Source organism: Ursus arctos, unplaced genomic scaffold (genome assembly GCF_023065955.2).
Source record: "Ursus arctos isolate Adak ecotype North America unplaced genomic scaffold, UrsArc2.0 scaffold_22, whole genome shotgun sequence".
NCBI classification, from domain to species: Eukaryota; Metazoa; Chordata; class Mammalia; order Carnivora; family Ursidae; genus Ursus; species Ursus arctos.
In genome coordinates, this window is record NW_026622897.1 from 58,247,915 (window position 1) to 58,263,565 (window position 15,651).

The 15,651-nt window shown below is 42.7% G+C and overlaps 1 protein-coding gene across 6 annotated transcripts in view; it reads left to right on the top strand.

Moving 5' to 3' along the window:
- Positions 1-290: 290 nt before the first annotated feature.
- The window catches only part of TRIM34 (tripartite motif containing 34), a 28,165-nt gene continuing 12,804 nt past the window's right edge, over positions 291-15,651 (top strand). Inside the window, exons 1-7 of one of the 6 annotated variants that reach the window (XM_048217287.2) lie at positions 291-549; positions 3,756-3,854; positions 5,882-6,370; positions 6,933-7,028; positions 7,635-7,865; positions 14,113-14,135; positions 15,360-15,460. In XM_048217287.2, the coding sequence (XP_048073244.2) occupies positions 5,951-6,370; positions 6,933-7,028; positions 7,635-7,865; positions 14,113-14,135; positions 15,360-15,460 (871 nt within the window). In that variant the 5' untranslated portion in view covers positions 291-549; positions 3,756-3,854; positions 5,882-5,950. Of the gene's footprint in view, positions 550-3,755; positions 4,058-5,881; positions 6,371-6,932; positions 7,029-7,634; positions 7,866-14,112; positions 14,136-15,244; positions 15,323-15,359; positions 15,461-15,651 lie in introns of all 6 variants that reach the window. The other 5 variants (XM_057316729.1, XM_026489592.4, XM_057316731.1 and 2 more) reach the window with 5 other exon arrangements.

Here is a 15,651-nt window from a genome sequence, read left to right on the forward strand (position 1 = left end):
CCTGAGGGGATAATTTAAAATTGGTAGGCTGAACTGATGGCCTGTGCACAACCATAAAATGGTAGGAGACGCTGGGTGCCTAGTTGGCCCAGGAAGCGGAGAGGGTTAAATCAGCCTCTCTCCACCTCAGCGCTCTGGACATTTTGGGCTGGATCATTCTTTGCTGTGGGAGCTGTCCTGTGCGCCGCAGAGCGGTTCCCACTAGATGGCAGTGGCATCCCCCAGGTAGGACAACCAAATGTGTCCTCAAACTTCGCCCAAAGTCCCTTGGGGCAAGCCCCCCCTCCCTCGCTTCGAACCTCTGAGTTGCAGCATTTCTGTTCCAGTGGCCCCATGGGACCACGGCCCATTGGGCCCCGAAGCTCCTTCCCCTTTCATCTTCCTGCCGCCCCGAGATTTTCACTTTCGCTTCCCTGCCGGCTGGCTGCTCGGGAGGAGTGGCTTCAGGCAGGCCCAGCCCTGTGTGGTGAGGAAATGCTGACCACGCCAGCCCTGGCTTTTCTTCACCACCTCAGTCAGGAGCCAAGACTTCTCTGCTGGGGCTTCAAGGTGCGTGGGGAAGTTAGTGGGGGACAGAGGGTGGGGGACACCAGGAGAAAGGTCCCACGGGAAGGTAGGTGAGGTTAGCGTGTGGCCCAGACTTGCTCTGAAGGGAAGAAAAGCCAGTTTGCAGACTTCCTGCTCTGAGTGCTGACAGAAGGCAGAGACGGCCTTGATTTTGGGCACGGATGGCCTGCAGAGAAAGGAGAGCCCAAGAGATGGGGCCATTGTTCTTCTCCGGAGGGGCCCTTCTTTCTCCAGGCTGTGTCCATCCTCATGCGCTTCCTGTTCTGTAGTTTGAATTGTCTACCTCGTTGAGGAGAACTGGAGTCCTTTCCGTCTCTCACTCTCTGTCTCTCTTTCTCAAAGATGAACAGAAAGTATTTTCTCTTCTGCCGACCTCTGCCCGCTTGAAGGAAAGCTGGCAGAAGAGGTCCCTGTGTCCCCGATGTTTGAAAGCCCAGGCTCCTGGGGTGGAGCACCAGACCAAATGGAGTTTGGGGGGCATAGCCGGCTCGTGCTGAGGCTGATTCTCTCATTCCTCCCCCCCGGGGAACCAACAAGGGGCTGTCTGTGGCCTTCCTGACGTCTCCCCAGCGGCTGGCCTGCGGGGTGATGTGCCTGCCACCTGCCTCCGTGGCTCCCTTGCACCCTGGGTCCTTCTGAGTGCCGGTCTCAGGGGTCTCCCTGCACTGCCCTGCATAGGCCCCTGTCCTCTTGCTTCCGGGAGCCCACTGACACCTGCATCCTCACCTGCCCTAGGGCTCTTTCTCCATCATTCCTCCTCTGTAGACACACCGTTGCAAGGTTACAATTCCTTATTATCTTTGGAGCCAGTTAACAGGAGCTGATAATTGCTCAGAAGGAGATCCAGGGGTCTTGCTAAGACATTTGCTCTATGACCGACAGTGATGATGTCCTATCTTAAGCTCATTTGTGGGCAATTTTCACATTGATGGGTTTGTTACATACCTTCTGACGCACATACATCCTGTATGCCTACTTTTCAGAAGCCCTGCTCCTGTCTTCCTGGCGGTCTAGGCTTTACTCCTGGATGGGGTCCATTTCTGCCCAGATACTGATTGTCCCCCAGGGTCCAAAACAAGGCCCAATATGAAGGATGAAATAGATTTATTTATTTATTTATTTAAACAATTGATTCATAGGAACTAAAGCTGCTGGTGTAGAAAAAAAAGTGCAACGAATATGCATCAACATGGAGAAAATGTTAAATACACGGTAGAGCTTGCAGTTGAGATGGGGAGAGATTGTAAACAAACGAATAATTGACATGTATACAGGAAGGTGACTAATATCCCGGGGTTGCAATTTTTAAGCATCAAATGTAGTGACCGGGGAAAGGCCTTGCAACTGTAAGTGGTTTTCCTGAAGGCCTCCGTGTGAGGAGATATTTGAGTAGAATCTGAAGAATGTGAGGGATTTAAAGGCTGAGCATGGGTTTCCTCCCGAGATGGAAAGGAGGCCAGTGTGGGCTGGGGTGGAGTAGGCTGGGAGGAGGAGGAGGGCTCAGGGGTTAGAGGCAGGAGGAGGAGGGGTGTCATGTGGCCCTGACTAATGGTGATGAAGACTGGCTCCCCCTGGACAGCATGTATTTGGACACAAGGGTGACAGGACTCGTGTCTGCTCTGAGGAGTACTCTAGTCCGCGATGTGGGAACAGCGATGGCCACACACTGAGGAAGGGCAATGATAGTTTTAGGGAGAACCATTTCCCGGAACCTATGCAGGAGACGACAGTGGAAATGGTTGGAACTAATTCGAAGAAAACACTCTTAGTGTCTTCTGATGACTAATGATACCAGGAGCAATTTAAGAAAAGTGATCCTATGTTACAAAATAACCTTTTTTTTTTAAATGACTTTTTAAAAATACTACTTTCTAAAAACGTATTTACCAGAGAGCTAGAGCTCTAGGAGAGAGAGAGAGGGTCACGAATGGGGGATCGTGGGGGCGGGGGGCACAGATTTAGTCCTGGATTCTAAAGAGTTGCGGAAGCTGGAACTCTATTCAATATAGAGTTATGGGGAGGCGGAATTGCCGTCTTCCTGAGGTCCCCACATGTCTCCCATGTCAAAAACAGGTCTGACTTCCCCCATGGGCAGTTCCTGGCCCAGGAAACCTGATCATTGCTCTCAGGTCACTCTTGGGCACGGGTGGGGTCACTGCCCGTGTGTGGGGCTGTGGCTCCTTCGTGCCTTCCTCTTTCTGTGGCCAGTGTGGTGGCAGCAGCTTTAACAGCAACTTCTTGTAGCCCCACTGTGAACGTGAGGTTTATAACCCACAGTAGAATGCATGCCCCACTCCCCTGTAGACTTCAGATGTTTCTCAGCATTGGTTGGATACTGAAGAGAATGAAAGAAAACAGAGAACCCCACGCCTATGGTTGGCTCATAGCTTCAGTTGTAAGCAGGGGTGGATATTACCATGTTGTGTAAACCCCTGGTCTTGCCAGTCCTTAAAGCCTGATCCGACCATAGTCACTGCAGGCAGGAGCTAACAGCATATGGCCTTTGGACAATTTTCAATATCTGTACCATTGGCTAGGTCACATCGACCAGCCCACATTCAGCTTTATTTTTCACCAGGTTCATTTCATGGGTGATTGGAGAACTGAACGTATTTCTAGACCTAAATTTATCTCTGTACAGCTTTCATCGTGCCCCTATTTTCTGTTTGTAGAGCAAAGGGAAGATTATAGTTTGTTACAAACCTCAGTTCTTTCTTTCGTTATAAGACCTTTTCGGCTGTGTTACTTTCCTAAGGTTTTAGAATAAATTATGGCTTAAAACCACAGGAATTTATTCTCCCATAGTTCAGGAGGCCAGAAGTCCAAACTCAAGGTATTGGCAGAATTGGTTTCTTCTGTAGGTATTGGGGGGGAATCTGTTCCATGTTTCTCTCCTGGCTTCTGGGCATTCCTGGCATTGCTGCTGCACTGCTCCAGTCCCTGCCACCATTGCCACGTGGCCTTCTTCCCTGTATGCGGCATGCCCTCTCTTCTTAGAAGGTCATTGGATTTAGAGACCACCTATTGCAGTATTACCTCATCTTAACTTGATTACATCTGCAAAGACCTTATTTCCAAACAAGGTCACATTCACACAGGTGATGTCGATGTAGGGATAGAGTTCAATCATTTAAAACAAATATCATGATGAATATCTACTGAGATCTTCCTTTCTTTTTGCTTTGCAGTTCCTTGTCTGTAACGAGTCCAGGTTCTGAGAATCAGCAGCGTCCCCATGCCACCACTCTGCGATAGGCCTTCTGACTGACCACCAGCAGTGGTTTTAGGTTTGGTTTGCCGTTCCCACTCATGTGACTTAGCAGGACAGAAACCAGTCACGTTCATATAGCTTAGCTGGGGCATACAGGACAGGAGACACAGCATAGCAGCGTGGCTGCGTCACGTGAGCTCTCGGCGAGGGTCCATACAGTGGTATAGGAGATACTTTATCCCCTTCATGAGATCACTTGTGAGAGAACAAGACCACATGGTATGTATGAAACTAACATAGCTTAGGGTAGTCTTGGGCCGATAGACTGATGACCTTGTAAGAGCCGTGAGCATAGCTTCCAGGACCCTGACGGCGAGTATTACACCAGTCACAACCCACTTGTGGAAGTGGTCTGTGCTTACCGAAAATAATACAAATAAAACGAAGTGCTAGGAGAAGGTAATGTCAGTGTCCTTTTTATGGGAAGAAAGGACTTAAGCCTGATGATGACACTTAGTTCCCATACATCCAACCAAACTCCCAATCCTGTCGCCTTTTTTTTTTTCTTAAAGATTTTATTTATTTATTTGACAGAGAGACAGCCAGGGACAGAGGGAACACAAGCAGGGGGAGTGGGAGAGGAAGAAGCAGGCTCCCAGCGGAGGAGCCTGATGCGGGGCCGATCCCAGAACGCCGGGATCACACGCCCTGAGCCAAAGGCAGAGGCTCAACGACTGAGCCACCAGGCGCCCCAGTCCTGTCCCTTTTGTCTTACTGTTTCTCTCAGCCTCGTCTGCTTCTCTCCATTCCCTCTAGCAGCCTGTCTTACAGACTCCCATCACTGATCCCTGCTGTTTGGAGAGAGACTGTCTCTTTCACATCATTTAGGATGTGTCACATTTTTGGTCCTTGCTGGCACGTTAATGCCAAAAGCCTAGCAGCTCTCTGCGCACCAGCCATATGGGCATTTTAAAACGTGTAGAAGATGCTGTCTCTTCTATCAACAGGGTATTCAGATCTGTGATGACTTCTCTCTAAAATATATTTTTCTTCTTTCTCATTCCATATCCCTTCTCACAACTTTTAGTTCAATCCTTATGTATTCAAGGGGGATATCGTTGATATTCTCCTATTCAGCAAATTATTAGTTCCCCCAAAACAGGGACCTCTATTTGGTAGTGTTTATCACACCTACGAGACCCTGAAAAAGGATTCTGAGGACACTGTATTCACGCTGACAACTTACTGAATGAAATCATCTTTGTAAGCCACTTCATTCAAATTTACACATTTCAATAAAGTACTCTATGTCTCAAGGACTTTTGTATGAATAAATAGGTCAAAGTGATTTACAAATTGTAACTGGTTCCACAGTTCTTAGTGGTAAAATTCCTTCCCTATTGTGGCCCTTGCTGTTTCTGTGAGTGTCTCCGGGAGTGAATATGAGGGAATGGAATGGTTCTGTGTAGGACAGGTATTTGTGCAGGTAAGCATTTCTTATGCCGAAACTATATCTGTGGTCCCAACGTTTGCTTATTGGAGAACAGATAATTAATGGAACAAAAAGATGAAATGCTGATTGAAAAAAAAGAGGTCTAATCACCTATGGAGAAATGAGGAGTTTCTTTATATATTCATCAAAGGTCATGTTCCTGTGCATTCTAGCACTAGGGATATAGAGTGAATAAAAACAAAGTGCCTGATCTATGTGTAGGAGTATGGTACTTAAGGAAAGTATATTGTATATTACGTAGTGATAATAAGAAAAGGATGGCAATGTATAGTGAATGATGTATTGGTAATTGTGCTGTCGACAAAGTATCACTAGGTCCTTCTGATGAAATGATATTTAAGGAGAGAGTTGGATGACATGTAAGAGGAAGTCATGCAAATGTCAAACGTTGGATCATTCCAGGCTTAGAAAAGAGCGAATGCGGAAGCCCGAGGCATCCGCAGTTTACCCAGGCTACTGAATTTCATTTCTGCTCCCCCGCCCTTTTTTTGTCCTTCAACATTTCAGTTTTGGCCAATCCTTAATATCTGCCCAATTAGAATCCTTTTTATTCCTGCCATTCTGACCTCTTCCCCTCCCAATCTGCCCAGCCATCCAGCAACCTTTAAGCAAGAAGAGCTCCAGGAGTAAGGACAGGAAGAAGCTCGGGGAGACGTACTATGGCTTTAAAAATCCTGAACATACAAGACGAGGTTTCCTGTCCCATCTGCCTGGAGCTTTTGACAGAATCCCTGACTCTAGACTGTGGTCACAGCTTCTGTCAAGCTTGCATCACTATGAACACCAAGGAGGTAGAGATCAGCCCAGGAGAGGAAAGCAGCTGTCCTGTGTGCGGCGTCAGATTCTCACTTGGAAACCTATGGCCTAATCAGCATCTGGTCAACATAATGGAGAGAATCAGAGAATTCAAGTTGAATGCAGAGGAAGAGCTGAAGAGAGACCTCTGTGTGCGCCATGAAGAGAAACTCCGGCTCTTCTGTAAGGAGGATAGGAAGGTCATTTGTTGGCTTTGTGAGCGGTCTCAGGAGCACCGTGGTCACCACACATTCCTTGTGGAGGAAGTAGTCAAGGAATGTCAGGTAGGGACCAGGATGGAGGGAGAGAGGGAGGAAGATGGTACTTGGTGGGAAATCTCAACTTTCCATCCTTCTGTACACACCTTGACACCATGGTCCTGAGCCCCGTAATCACTCTCCTTCCATGTATGTCTCTTAAACTATGTTCATCTTCCAATGTCTGAAGGACATTTCTGTGTATTCCTCCCACTAACATAAAGGATGAGCCTTGGGGTGCTTGTATGGCTCAGTCAGTTCAGCCTCCGACTCTTGGTTTCAGCTTGGCTTGTGATCTCAGGGTCATGAGATCCAGCCCCACATGGGGCTCTGTGCTTAGTGGGGAGTCTGCTTCCCTTTTTCTCTTCCTCTGCCCCCTCTCCCCCACTCACCCTCTCTCTAAAATAAATAAATCAATCTTATTCTCCTTTGCTTTTCTCCTGTATCATAGATTCTAATCACAATTTCTGTAAACTGGTCTCTTCAGGGACCAGCCTGATTTCTTCCCTATTTGTTCTTCGCTGAGAAAGCTCATAGGTTGATGACGATTTTCTGATATGAGTGATCTGATGTGACTGCTTTTTCACAGGAGAAGCTTCACGCAGCTCTGGAGAGGCTGAGGAAGGAGCAGCAGGAAGCTGAGAAGTTGGAAGCTGCCATCAGAGAAGAGAGGACTTCCTGGAAGGTAGGAAGAGACTCTTTCTAAGAGGTTTTTGACACAGGAATCTTGGCAGGACTTTTCAGTCCAAATCACAAGGAAGCCCATTCCTCTTTGTTCCCTGACACAGAATGCATTAGAAGCCATTTGATTAGTTCTCCTCTTTGTCCTGTCTCTGTTACGTTGAGGGCTGGAGAGTGGACATGTTACAGGTACACACAGGTATTTGGGATGGAGAATGTCTTCCATTCCTCTTTTCCAATGAGGCTCTGACACCTCAAGTGAAAGACACTGGGCAAAGGACCAAGATTTTGCCCACGGTTCAGACTTGGAAGTGTGGTAATGCAGGGAGGCAGGGGTGTCTGGTACAGGCTTCTACAACCTAAACCTCACTTAGATTTTACATTTCATTCCAGAGTTGGCCCATTTAAGACAGTCCAAGGCCTGTTTTGGTGGGTACTGAAGGGAAAATAGGAAAAATACCCAGCTTTCCCCAAAATTACCCCATGCCTCCATTTCCCTCTTGATTACAACTCAGTGAAAAAATATTTCTTTTTCTGGCTCCTAATCCCTTCTACAGTAGGTTTTCAGGCAGATAGACTCTTTACCTCTTTTGTTTGCCCAACCTTGAAGTACCAGGTACAGACTGAGAGACAAAGGATATGGACAGAATTCAGTCAGCTTAGAAGCATCCTGGACAGTGAAGAGCAGAGAGAACTGCAAAAATTGGAAGAAGAGGAGAAGAGGATACTGGATAGCTTGGCTGAGGCTGAGACTGAGCTGGCTCAGCAGAACCAACTGGTGAAAGAGCTCATCTCAGATCTGGAACATCGCCGGAAATGGCCAACAGTGGACCTGCTGCAGGTAAGAGGAATGCCCCAATTTGGAATTCTTGAAACACAATCTAAGCTACCTTCTTTTCTGTGTCCTTGGACTCTAATCTTGGTGTTGACACTAAGAGGTTCCTTTGGCTTTGTGGAGCCCTTCTTTGCCATCCATTCAAGATATTATGGACCATTGAATATAAGCATTCCAGGGGAGTGTCCTACTTTATTATTTTATGAAGTCAGGGAATACATTTGACCTGGAGAGAAGATCCATGGAATCCAGTGGTATTCTCTAGACCCCTATTTTCTGTAATCCAGTGTGGACAATTCTCAAGTTCTTTTCATTCATCTTAGCCACAGGCAAATACATGCAGTTTCAGGTGTAAGAAATGTATCCCCCCTTTTTTTAAATTAAAAAAAAAAATCTGTATTTATGATTGCAAACTTCTCTTGTTAGCTTTTTTTTAGAAAAAAAAACATGAAGAGATAGAACATTGAGCCTTTTCATAGGAGGATGGGCAAATATATGGATAGGAGATATTATACTTGAGTAGTGAGAATCTGTGTGCAAGTGTGTATGTGAGTATGTGTGTGCCAGAAATGTTGCTGGTGTCAGGAAAGCATGCTGGTGCAAATCTGTAGACACTTGAGGGAACAATTTGAACTAATGTTAAAATTTAAAGTTTTTTTTTCTTTAAGCATTAATAGTGTGAATATGATCCTGAGCCATGATGTATGATGGTCATTCAGGGAATTCCAGACTTTTCATATTTTTTGCTTGATTTCCTGTCTATCTTCTTCCCTCTCTTTTCTGGATTTCCAAACACTTTTTTTTTTTTTAATTCTTGATATCAAGCAGAAGGATAATTGATTTTCACATGTTGGCTTTGTCTTTGTGTCTCATGCTTGTATCTTAGTTTTTTCCTTTTTCCTTTTTTTTTTTTCAGTCCCCTTGATGCTTTTCTTCTCTTTTGATTTCAGATTATCCTGGGATAGAGGTCACAGAATCTTTTTTTTTTTTTTTTGTATCGGAATCACCTGGAGTGCTATAAAAACCTTAGGTCCTCAGACTCATTGTAGTAACATAACTTTTGCATTTTTTTAAAACCAGGATCTCTAAGTGATTATAACACTGAACAAATTTTAATAAAAACTACAATAGGTCTTTTCAACAAATTGGGCTGGAAAAACAGAATATCCACATGCCAAAAAATGAAGGTAGACTCCTACTTCACACCATATGCAAAAATTAACTCAAAGTACATAAAAAATCTAAATGTAAGTTAAAGGACAAAAATTACAAGACTCTTAGGAGAAACCATAGGTATAAATCTTTTTGACTTGGCATTAGGCAATAGCTTCACAGATACGGCACCAAAAACAGAAGCAACCAAAAATAAAACAAATTGGAGCTCATCAAAATTAAAAACTGTTGTGCTTCAAAGAACACCATATAATAAGTGAAAAAACATCTCACAGAATGGGAGAAAATATTTTCAAATCATACATCTGATAAGGTTTAGTATTCATGATATATAGAAAAACTCTCACGACTCAACAATAAAAAGACAACCTGGGACACCTGGTGGCTCAGTCAGTTAAGCATCTGACTCTTGATTTTGGCTCAGGTCATGATCTCAGGGTCCTGGGATCCAGCCCCTCATCTGGCTCTGTGCTCAGCACAGAGTTGGCTTGTCCCTCTCCCTCTGATCCTCCCCCTACCCCTCCTTCTGGCTTGTGTGTGCACACGCTCTCTCAAAAAAATAAATCAATCTTTTAAAAAAAACAATAAAAAGACAACCTAATTTAAAAATGGATAAAGGACCTGAGGGGTGCCTGGGTGACTCAGTTGGTTAAGCATCCATTTGTGATTTGGGCTCAGATCATGGTCTCATAAGTCAAAGGATTAAGCCCTGAGTCAGGCTTCACACTCAGCATGGATTCTGCTTGGGATTCTCTCCCTGTGCCCCTGTCCCCACTCACCTGCTCTCTCTGTCTCAAATAAATAAATCGATCTTTTTTTTTAAAAAAAGGACTTGAATAGATATGTCTCCAGAGAAGATATATAAATAGTAAATAAGCACATGAAAAGATGACTGATACCATTAACCGTCAGGGAAATGTAAAATCAAAACCACAATGATAATATCACCGAAAAAATGGACAATACCAAGAGTTGACAAAGATATGCAGAAATTAGAACTTTCATATATTGCTAGCGAAGTTGTAAAATGCTGAAGCTATTTTGGAAAACTGCTTGGCAGTTCCTCAAAAAGTTGAAGATAGAGTTACCATATGGCCCAGCAATTCCATTCCTGGAAATGAAAACATGTCTACAAGTAAACTTGTTCACAAAAGTTCATGGCAGCATTGTCCCTAGTAGCTCAAAAGTGGAAACAACCCAATTGTCCATCAAGTGAAGAATGAATAAACAAAACATGTTATACCCAAACAATGTAATATTATTTGGCTCTAAAAAGAAATTAGCACTAATAGATGCTACCGCATGGATGAATCTTGAAAATACAAGTGATGGAAGGCAGACACAAAGGGCCCTTATTGTAGGATTCCATTTATATGAAGTCTGTAATTGATACATCCATAGACACAGACATTAGATTAGTAGTTGCCAGGGACTGGAGAGGAGGCAACAGGAAATGACTGCTACTGAGAGTAAGGTTTCTTTTTGCAATAATGAAAATGTTCTGGAATTAAATAGTGGTGATGGTAAATATAAATTGTAAATACACCAAAACCTACTAAATTGTGCACTTTATAGTGATAGGTGATTTTTTTTTTTTTTTTGGTATTATATATCTGAGTAAAAACAAACACTTTGCAGGGTTCTTCCTTTCCTTTGTCTATAGTTCATCCACAATCTCTTCACAACTCTTTCAATCGCCAGCTTAATGAAGACTTGTGTTTATGCGACTTTTCCATGCATCTGTTCCACTTAAGCCAGCTTAAGTTGGTAACTGGTCATTTGTAATAAAAACAGTGCTCGGTAGATAAATGTTATACATTTTCTGGGATTAGCTTCCCACATTTAGATAACGGCTTCAAAGAACGACACATGGGCTAACCAAGGGATCTACTCTTCTGCTACATTAGGGAGTTTGGGTGTTCCTTTCCAACATATTAAGATGTATGCTATTGATTGTGGTGCTGTCCCTTCATAACCCTGTGTCCTGAAAGTCTTGTAACAGCTTTCCTTTTATCTGGATCTTCATTGTAGTGATTGGGATGGGTCATTTGATTGTATGCCTATTGTTTGCTAGAGGGGCTGTTGTTTGCATGAGGGCTATACTCAACAGCGGGAAGAATGAGCTAGTAGGGAAATGCCAAACTTGAAAATGGATGAAAACTTAGATGAGATTTTAAGTTATTTACCTTAGGCAGGAGGCACTTCTGTTCTTCATGCTTTTGTAATAGTATTATTACATTGGGCCATTTTTGTTTTTCAAATTTTGTAGCATGACCTATGAGTGAATGACAACAGGCAGTTAAATGATGGAGTGAAGATGGTACCTATTACTTTTATCTGTAGAATATCCATTCCCCCTTTTCCTGGTAACAACACCTGGGATTTCTTTCTGATGAAACACAGCATGTCTATTTTTATCCATGTTCTTGTTTGGGGCTGAGATAATCAGCATCATGGAGGATGGATAGGTTAATCTTATATAAATTAGGTTATCTAATTCCTGTATTCCCACAAAATACACAGTTGGGCATTACAAGTTGGGCATATGACCCAGTTTTCGTCAGTGGCTTGAGGCCTCAGAATTTTATTGTTACTACACTGAAGAAAATTGTCCCTTTGCATGTGAATTATGTCAGTGAAAATAATTTAAACCAGGAGATTTTCAGGTTGCTGTCAATTAAGTCTGAGAATAAAGTTGACAGGGAAGGAAAGAGAATTATCAGACACAGAAAAGCCAGATATATGATGGCATTTGAGCTTCCAGATACATCTGTGATGAAATAGTATTTCTTTTTTTTTTTATAATGATTTTTTATTATATTATGTTAGTCACCATACAGTACATCCCCGGTTTTCGATGCAAGGCTTGATGATTCATTAGTTGTGTATAACACCCAGTGCACCATGCAATATGTGCCCTCCTTACTACCCATCACCGGCCTATCCCATTCCCCCACCCCCCTCCCCTCTGTAGCCCTCAGTTTGTTTCTCATAGTCCATAGTCTCTCATGTTTCATTCCCCCTTCTGATTACCCCCCCTTTCTTTATCCCTTTCTTCCCCTACTTATCATTCTAGTTCTTATGTTCCATAGATGAGAGAAATCATATGATAGTTGTCTTTCTCTGCTTGACTTATGTGATGAAATAGTATTTCTCTGGCCACACGGTTTTTTTGGGGGGTGGGTAGCTTAAGGCAATGTTAGTTGGTTTCTTTGTCATACACAACCAAACTATACTAATACAGAGATAGTAATACAGAGAAGCAAAATCATTCCTTTGTTTTGGTTGTAAACCCAGCTGGTGGCATTTAAGACTAAGGCCAAATATATTGGTATATATTGTTGAAAACAAATAAATCCACACGTGGTGATGATGTGGAAATGCAGATTAGCCAAAAGAAGTTAAGGATACTGAGTGGACTGGCTTGGCAGGGTGTTTTAGTGTTTGGAACGGGTACTAAGTGAATATTGGTACCATATTTGACAGGTGGGCATAAGAGAGGACACAATATAGTTGGTGAGTAGTAGGTTTTATATTCAATATTCTGAGCTTTTGGAACCTGTTTCTTCTTCACTGTGTATTGTACTAGCCTGTATACATGATTAGAGACAATAGACCATGATTAGATTATATGAAGTTTGGGATCCATAGCACCTGCATGTGAGCTGAAAAGTAAGGAGTGGAGGAGGTTACCTAAAGGCAGTGTATGGAGCAGAGCTTTGCTATATATAAACTATGTATTCTGCAAATAGAGATAGTTTTACTTCTTTCCAGTATAAATGCTTTTTATTTCTTTTTCTTGCCTAATTGCCTTGATTAGAACCTCCAGTACCACTTTAAATAGAAGTAGGAAGAGTAGACATTCTTGTCTTTTACCTAATCTCAGGGAAAAATCATTCAGTTTTTCATCATAAGGATGATATTAGCTATGAGTTTTTCATAGATGCCCTTTATCAGGCTGACGAAGTTCCCCTCTGTTCCTAGTGGGCTGTTGTTATTCCTTTTTTGTTTTTGTTTCTGTTTGATCATGAAGGGATGTTGAATTTTGTCAGTTTCCCCCCCTGTGTCTATTAAAATCATCATGTGGTTTTTATCTTTATTCTATTAATACAATGAATTACATTAATTGCTTTTCTTATGTTAAACCAACCTACATTTCTGAGATAAGTCCCACTTGACCATGGTGTATGTATACTCTTTCATATTTTGCTGGATTTAGTTTTTTAGTATTTTATTGAAGAAATTTGCATCTACATTCATAAGAAATGCTGACCTGTAGTTGACTTCTTTTGTGATACCTTTGTCTCGTTTTCGCATCAGAGTAGTACTGGCCTTATAGAATGAGTTGGGTACTACAACCTCCTTTTCTATTTTTTGGAAGAATTTGTAAAGTATTTCTCTTTTTTCCTCTCTAAAATTTTAGCAGAATTCACCAGTGAAGCCATCTGGGCCTGACTTCTTTGCAGGAAGTTCTTGATTTCCAATCTAATCACTACATGTTTTAGGACTATTCAGATTTTCTATTACTTCTTGAGTTAGTACTGGTAGTTTCTGTGTTTCTAGGGATTTGTCTGTTTCGTGTGGATTATCTTATTTGTTGGCATACAATTGTTCATAGTCTTTATATTCCTATTAATTTTTGTAAAAGTCAGCAGTAGTGTCTTCCCCTTCATTCCTGATTTTAAGATTTTTGAAAATTTATTTTTGAGAGGGAAAAAGAAAGAGAGAGCATGCGCACGAGAGAGCACAAGCAGTGGGAGGGACAGGATAGAAGCAGACTCCCTGTTGAGCAAGGAGCGTGAGGCGGGACTCCATCCCAGGACCCTGGGATCATGACCTGAGCCAAAGGCAGGTGCTTAACCGACTGAGACACACAGGTGCCCTCATTCCTAATTTTAATAATTTGTCTTCTGTTTTTTCATGGTATGTCTGCATAAAAACTTGCCAATTTTGTTGATATTTTCAAATAGTTCACTTTTGATTTCTCTGATTTTCTCTAGTGTCTTTCTGTTCTTTCTTTCATTAATCCTGCTCTAATCTTTATATACTCCTTGACTCGTGTTTTCTCTCTTCTTCCTAGGACATGAGTGGAATCATGAAATGGTACGTATGGGTGACCAGGAGTGGTGCTTCTGTGTTACGAAGAAAGGTTTGTAACCATTAGAGTGTTCTGATGGTCAATTAGAATGAAATATTCCAAATCAGGGAAATTTGAATGTAGTATTATTTTAAATTGCTGGTCATTGACAAGGATTTAAGTGTTCCCTATCTATGGAGAATAGACCAGATTCTATGGTAGTGAATTCAGTGGTCAGAGTTCACAGAATTGGGGACAGTAAGGGTAATAAGGATCAGGGATTTCACTATCAGAGTCTTGTGACTTCACTTTGTCCTTGCTTTCATTCCTGTATTCCATAGGTGCTTATCCTATCACATGGAGGGCTTCATCAAGCCCTAAAATAGGTTATGGGGCAGTTCCTTTGTATTTACTTTGATTACCTGGAAATATAAAAGACCAGGTCATTCTACAAGGCTCTCTTTAGATTTTCAAAAACAAACCTGAGCCTCAGGGTTAGTGACATTGACCTTGGTGCCATAACTAATCTCTTCCTAGTCACACGTGTTAGAAATTTACATAGGAAAGTGTAGTTCTTGTGGCTTAAGTTGCCAACCTACGTGACAGGATTAAATTCCTTACAAATACATGAAAGTCTAACCATGTGTAGTTTGGTGGTCATAACTTCTTTTTTGCCAAATGTTTGTAACTTTTACAGAGCACCCGAAATCTCAAATGTTACTTGTGGTTCACATCACTGGGGTTCTGGCTTTGGACTAGGGCACAAGCTCATAGGCTTTCAAAAAGAGACTTACGGATCTCACATTATAGCTAGGATCTGCAGCCTCACTACTGATCTATCTGCCAGGAAAGACACATCTATGGCCTCCATGAAAGATCCACCGTGATGACTTTCCCACATACTGCATACCTTTTTTGGAGGTAGCAAGGCTTTTTCTACATGTTATTTCATCGAATTTTTCTATTATGTCCATGAGGTATCAAGAAAAAGGTTAATTATTTCATTTTTCAAAGAAGAAACTGTTGCTTTGAGGTGAAGACCTTCCCAAGTTACACAGATAGTAAATGAGAAGGCAGACATGAGCACATTTTTTTCTGGCTCCAGCATCAAGACTCTCCCTTCTCCCCGACTCAGGCTTCTCAGGGAGGAGGGTTCAAGTGCATCAGTGGCATGGAAGGAGAGAGAAAGGCAGTCGTATTGGAAGGACACAAGGTAAGACATGTAGGGTCAATGTTTTTGTCATGCCTAGGAGTGAGATCTGGACCCTGAAGAAGCCAAAACCTGTTTCCAAGAGACTAAAGAGTATATTCCATGCTCCAGATCTGAGCACAGTGCTGCGCATGTGTAGAGGTGAGGAGAGCCAGGACAGGAGGGCGGATGTGGGACTCCTGTGGTGTCAGCGGCTAAATTGGGGAGCTGGTACAGTTTCAAAGAGAGGATAGAAAGGAGGAGGGTCTTCAGAGAAGGAGGGATATTGCTGAGAGAGATGTGGTTATATCTAAGGGGGGATGGGGAGGTGCCTAGTTCATCATCTCATTCAC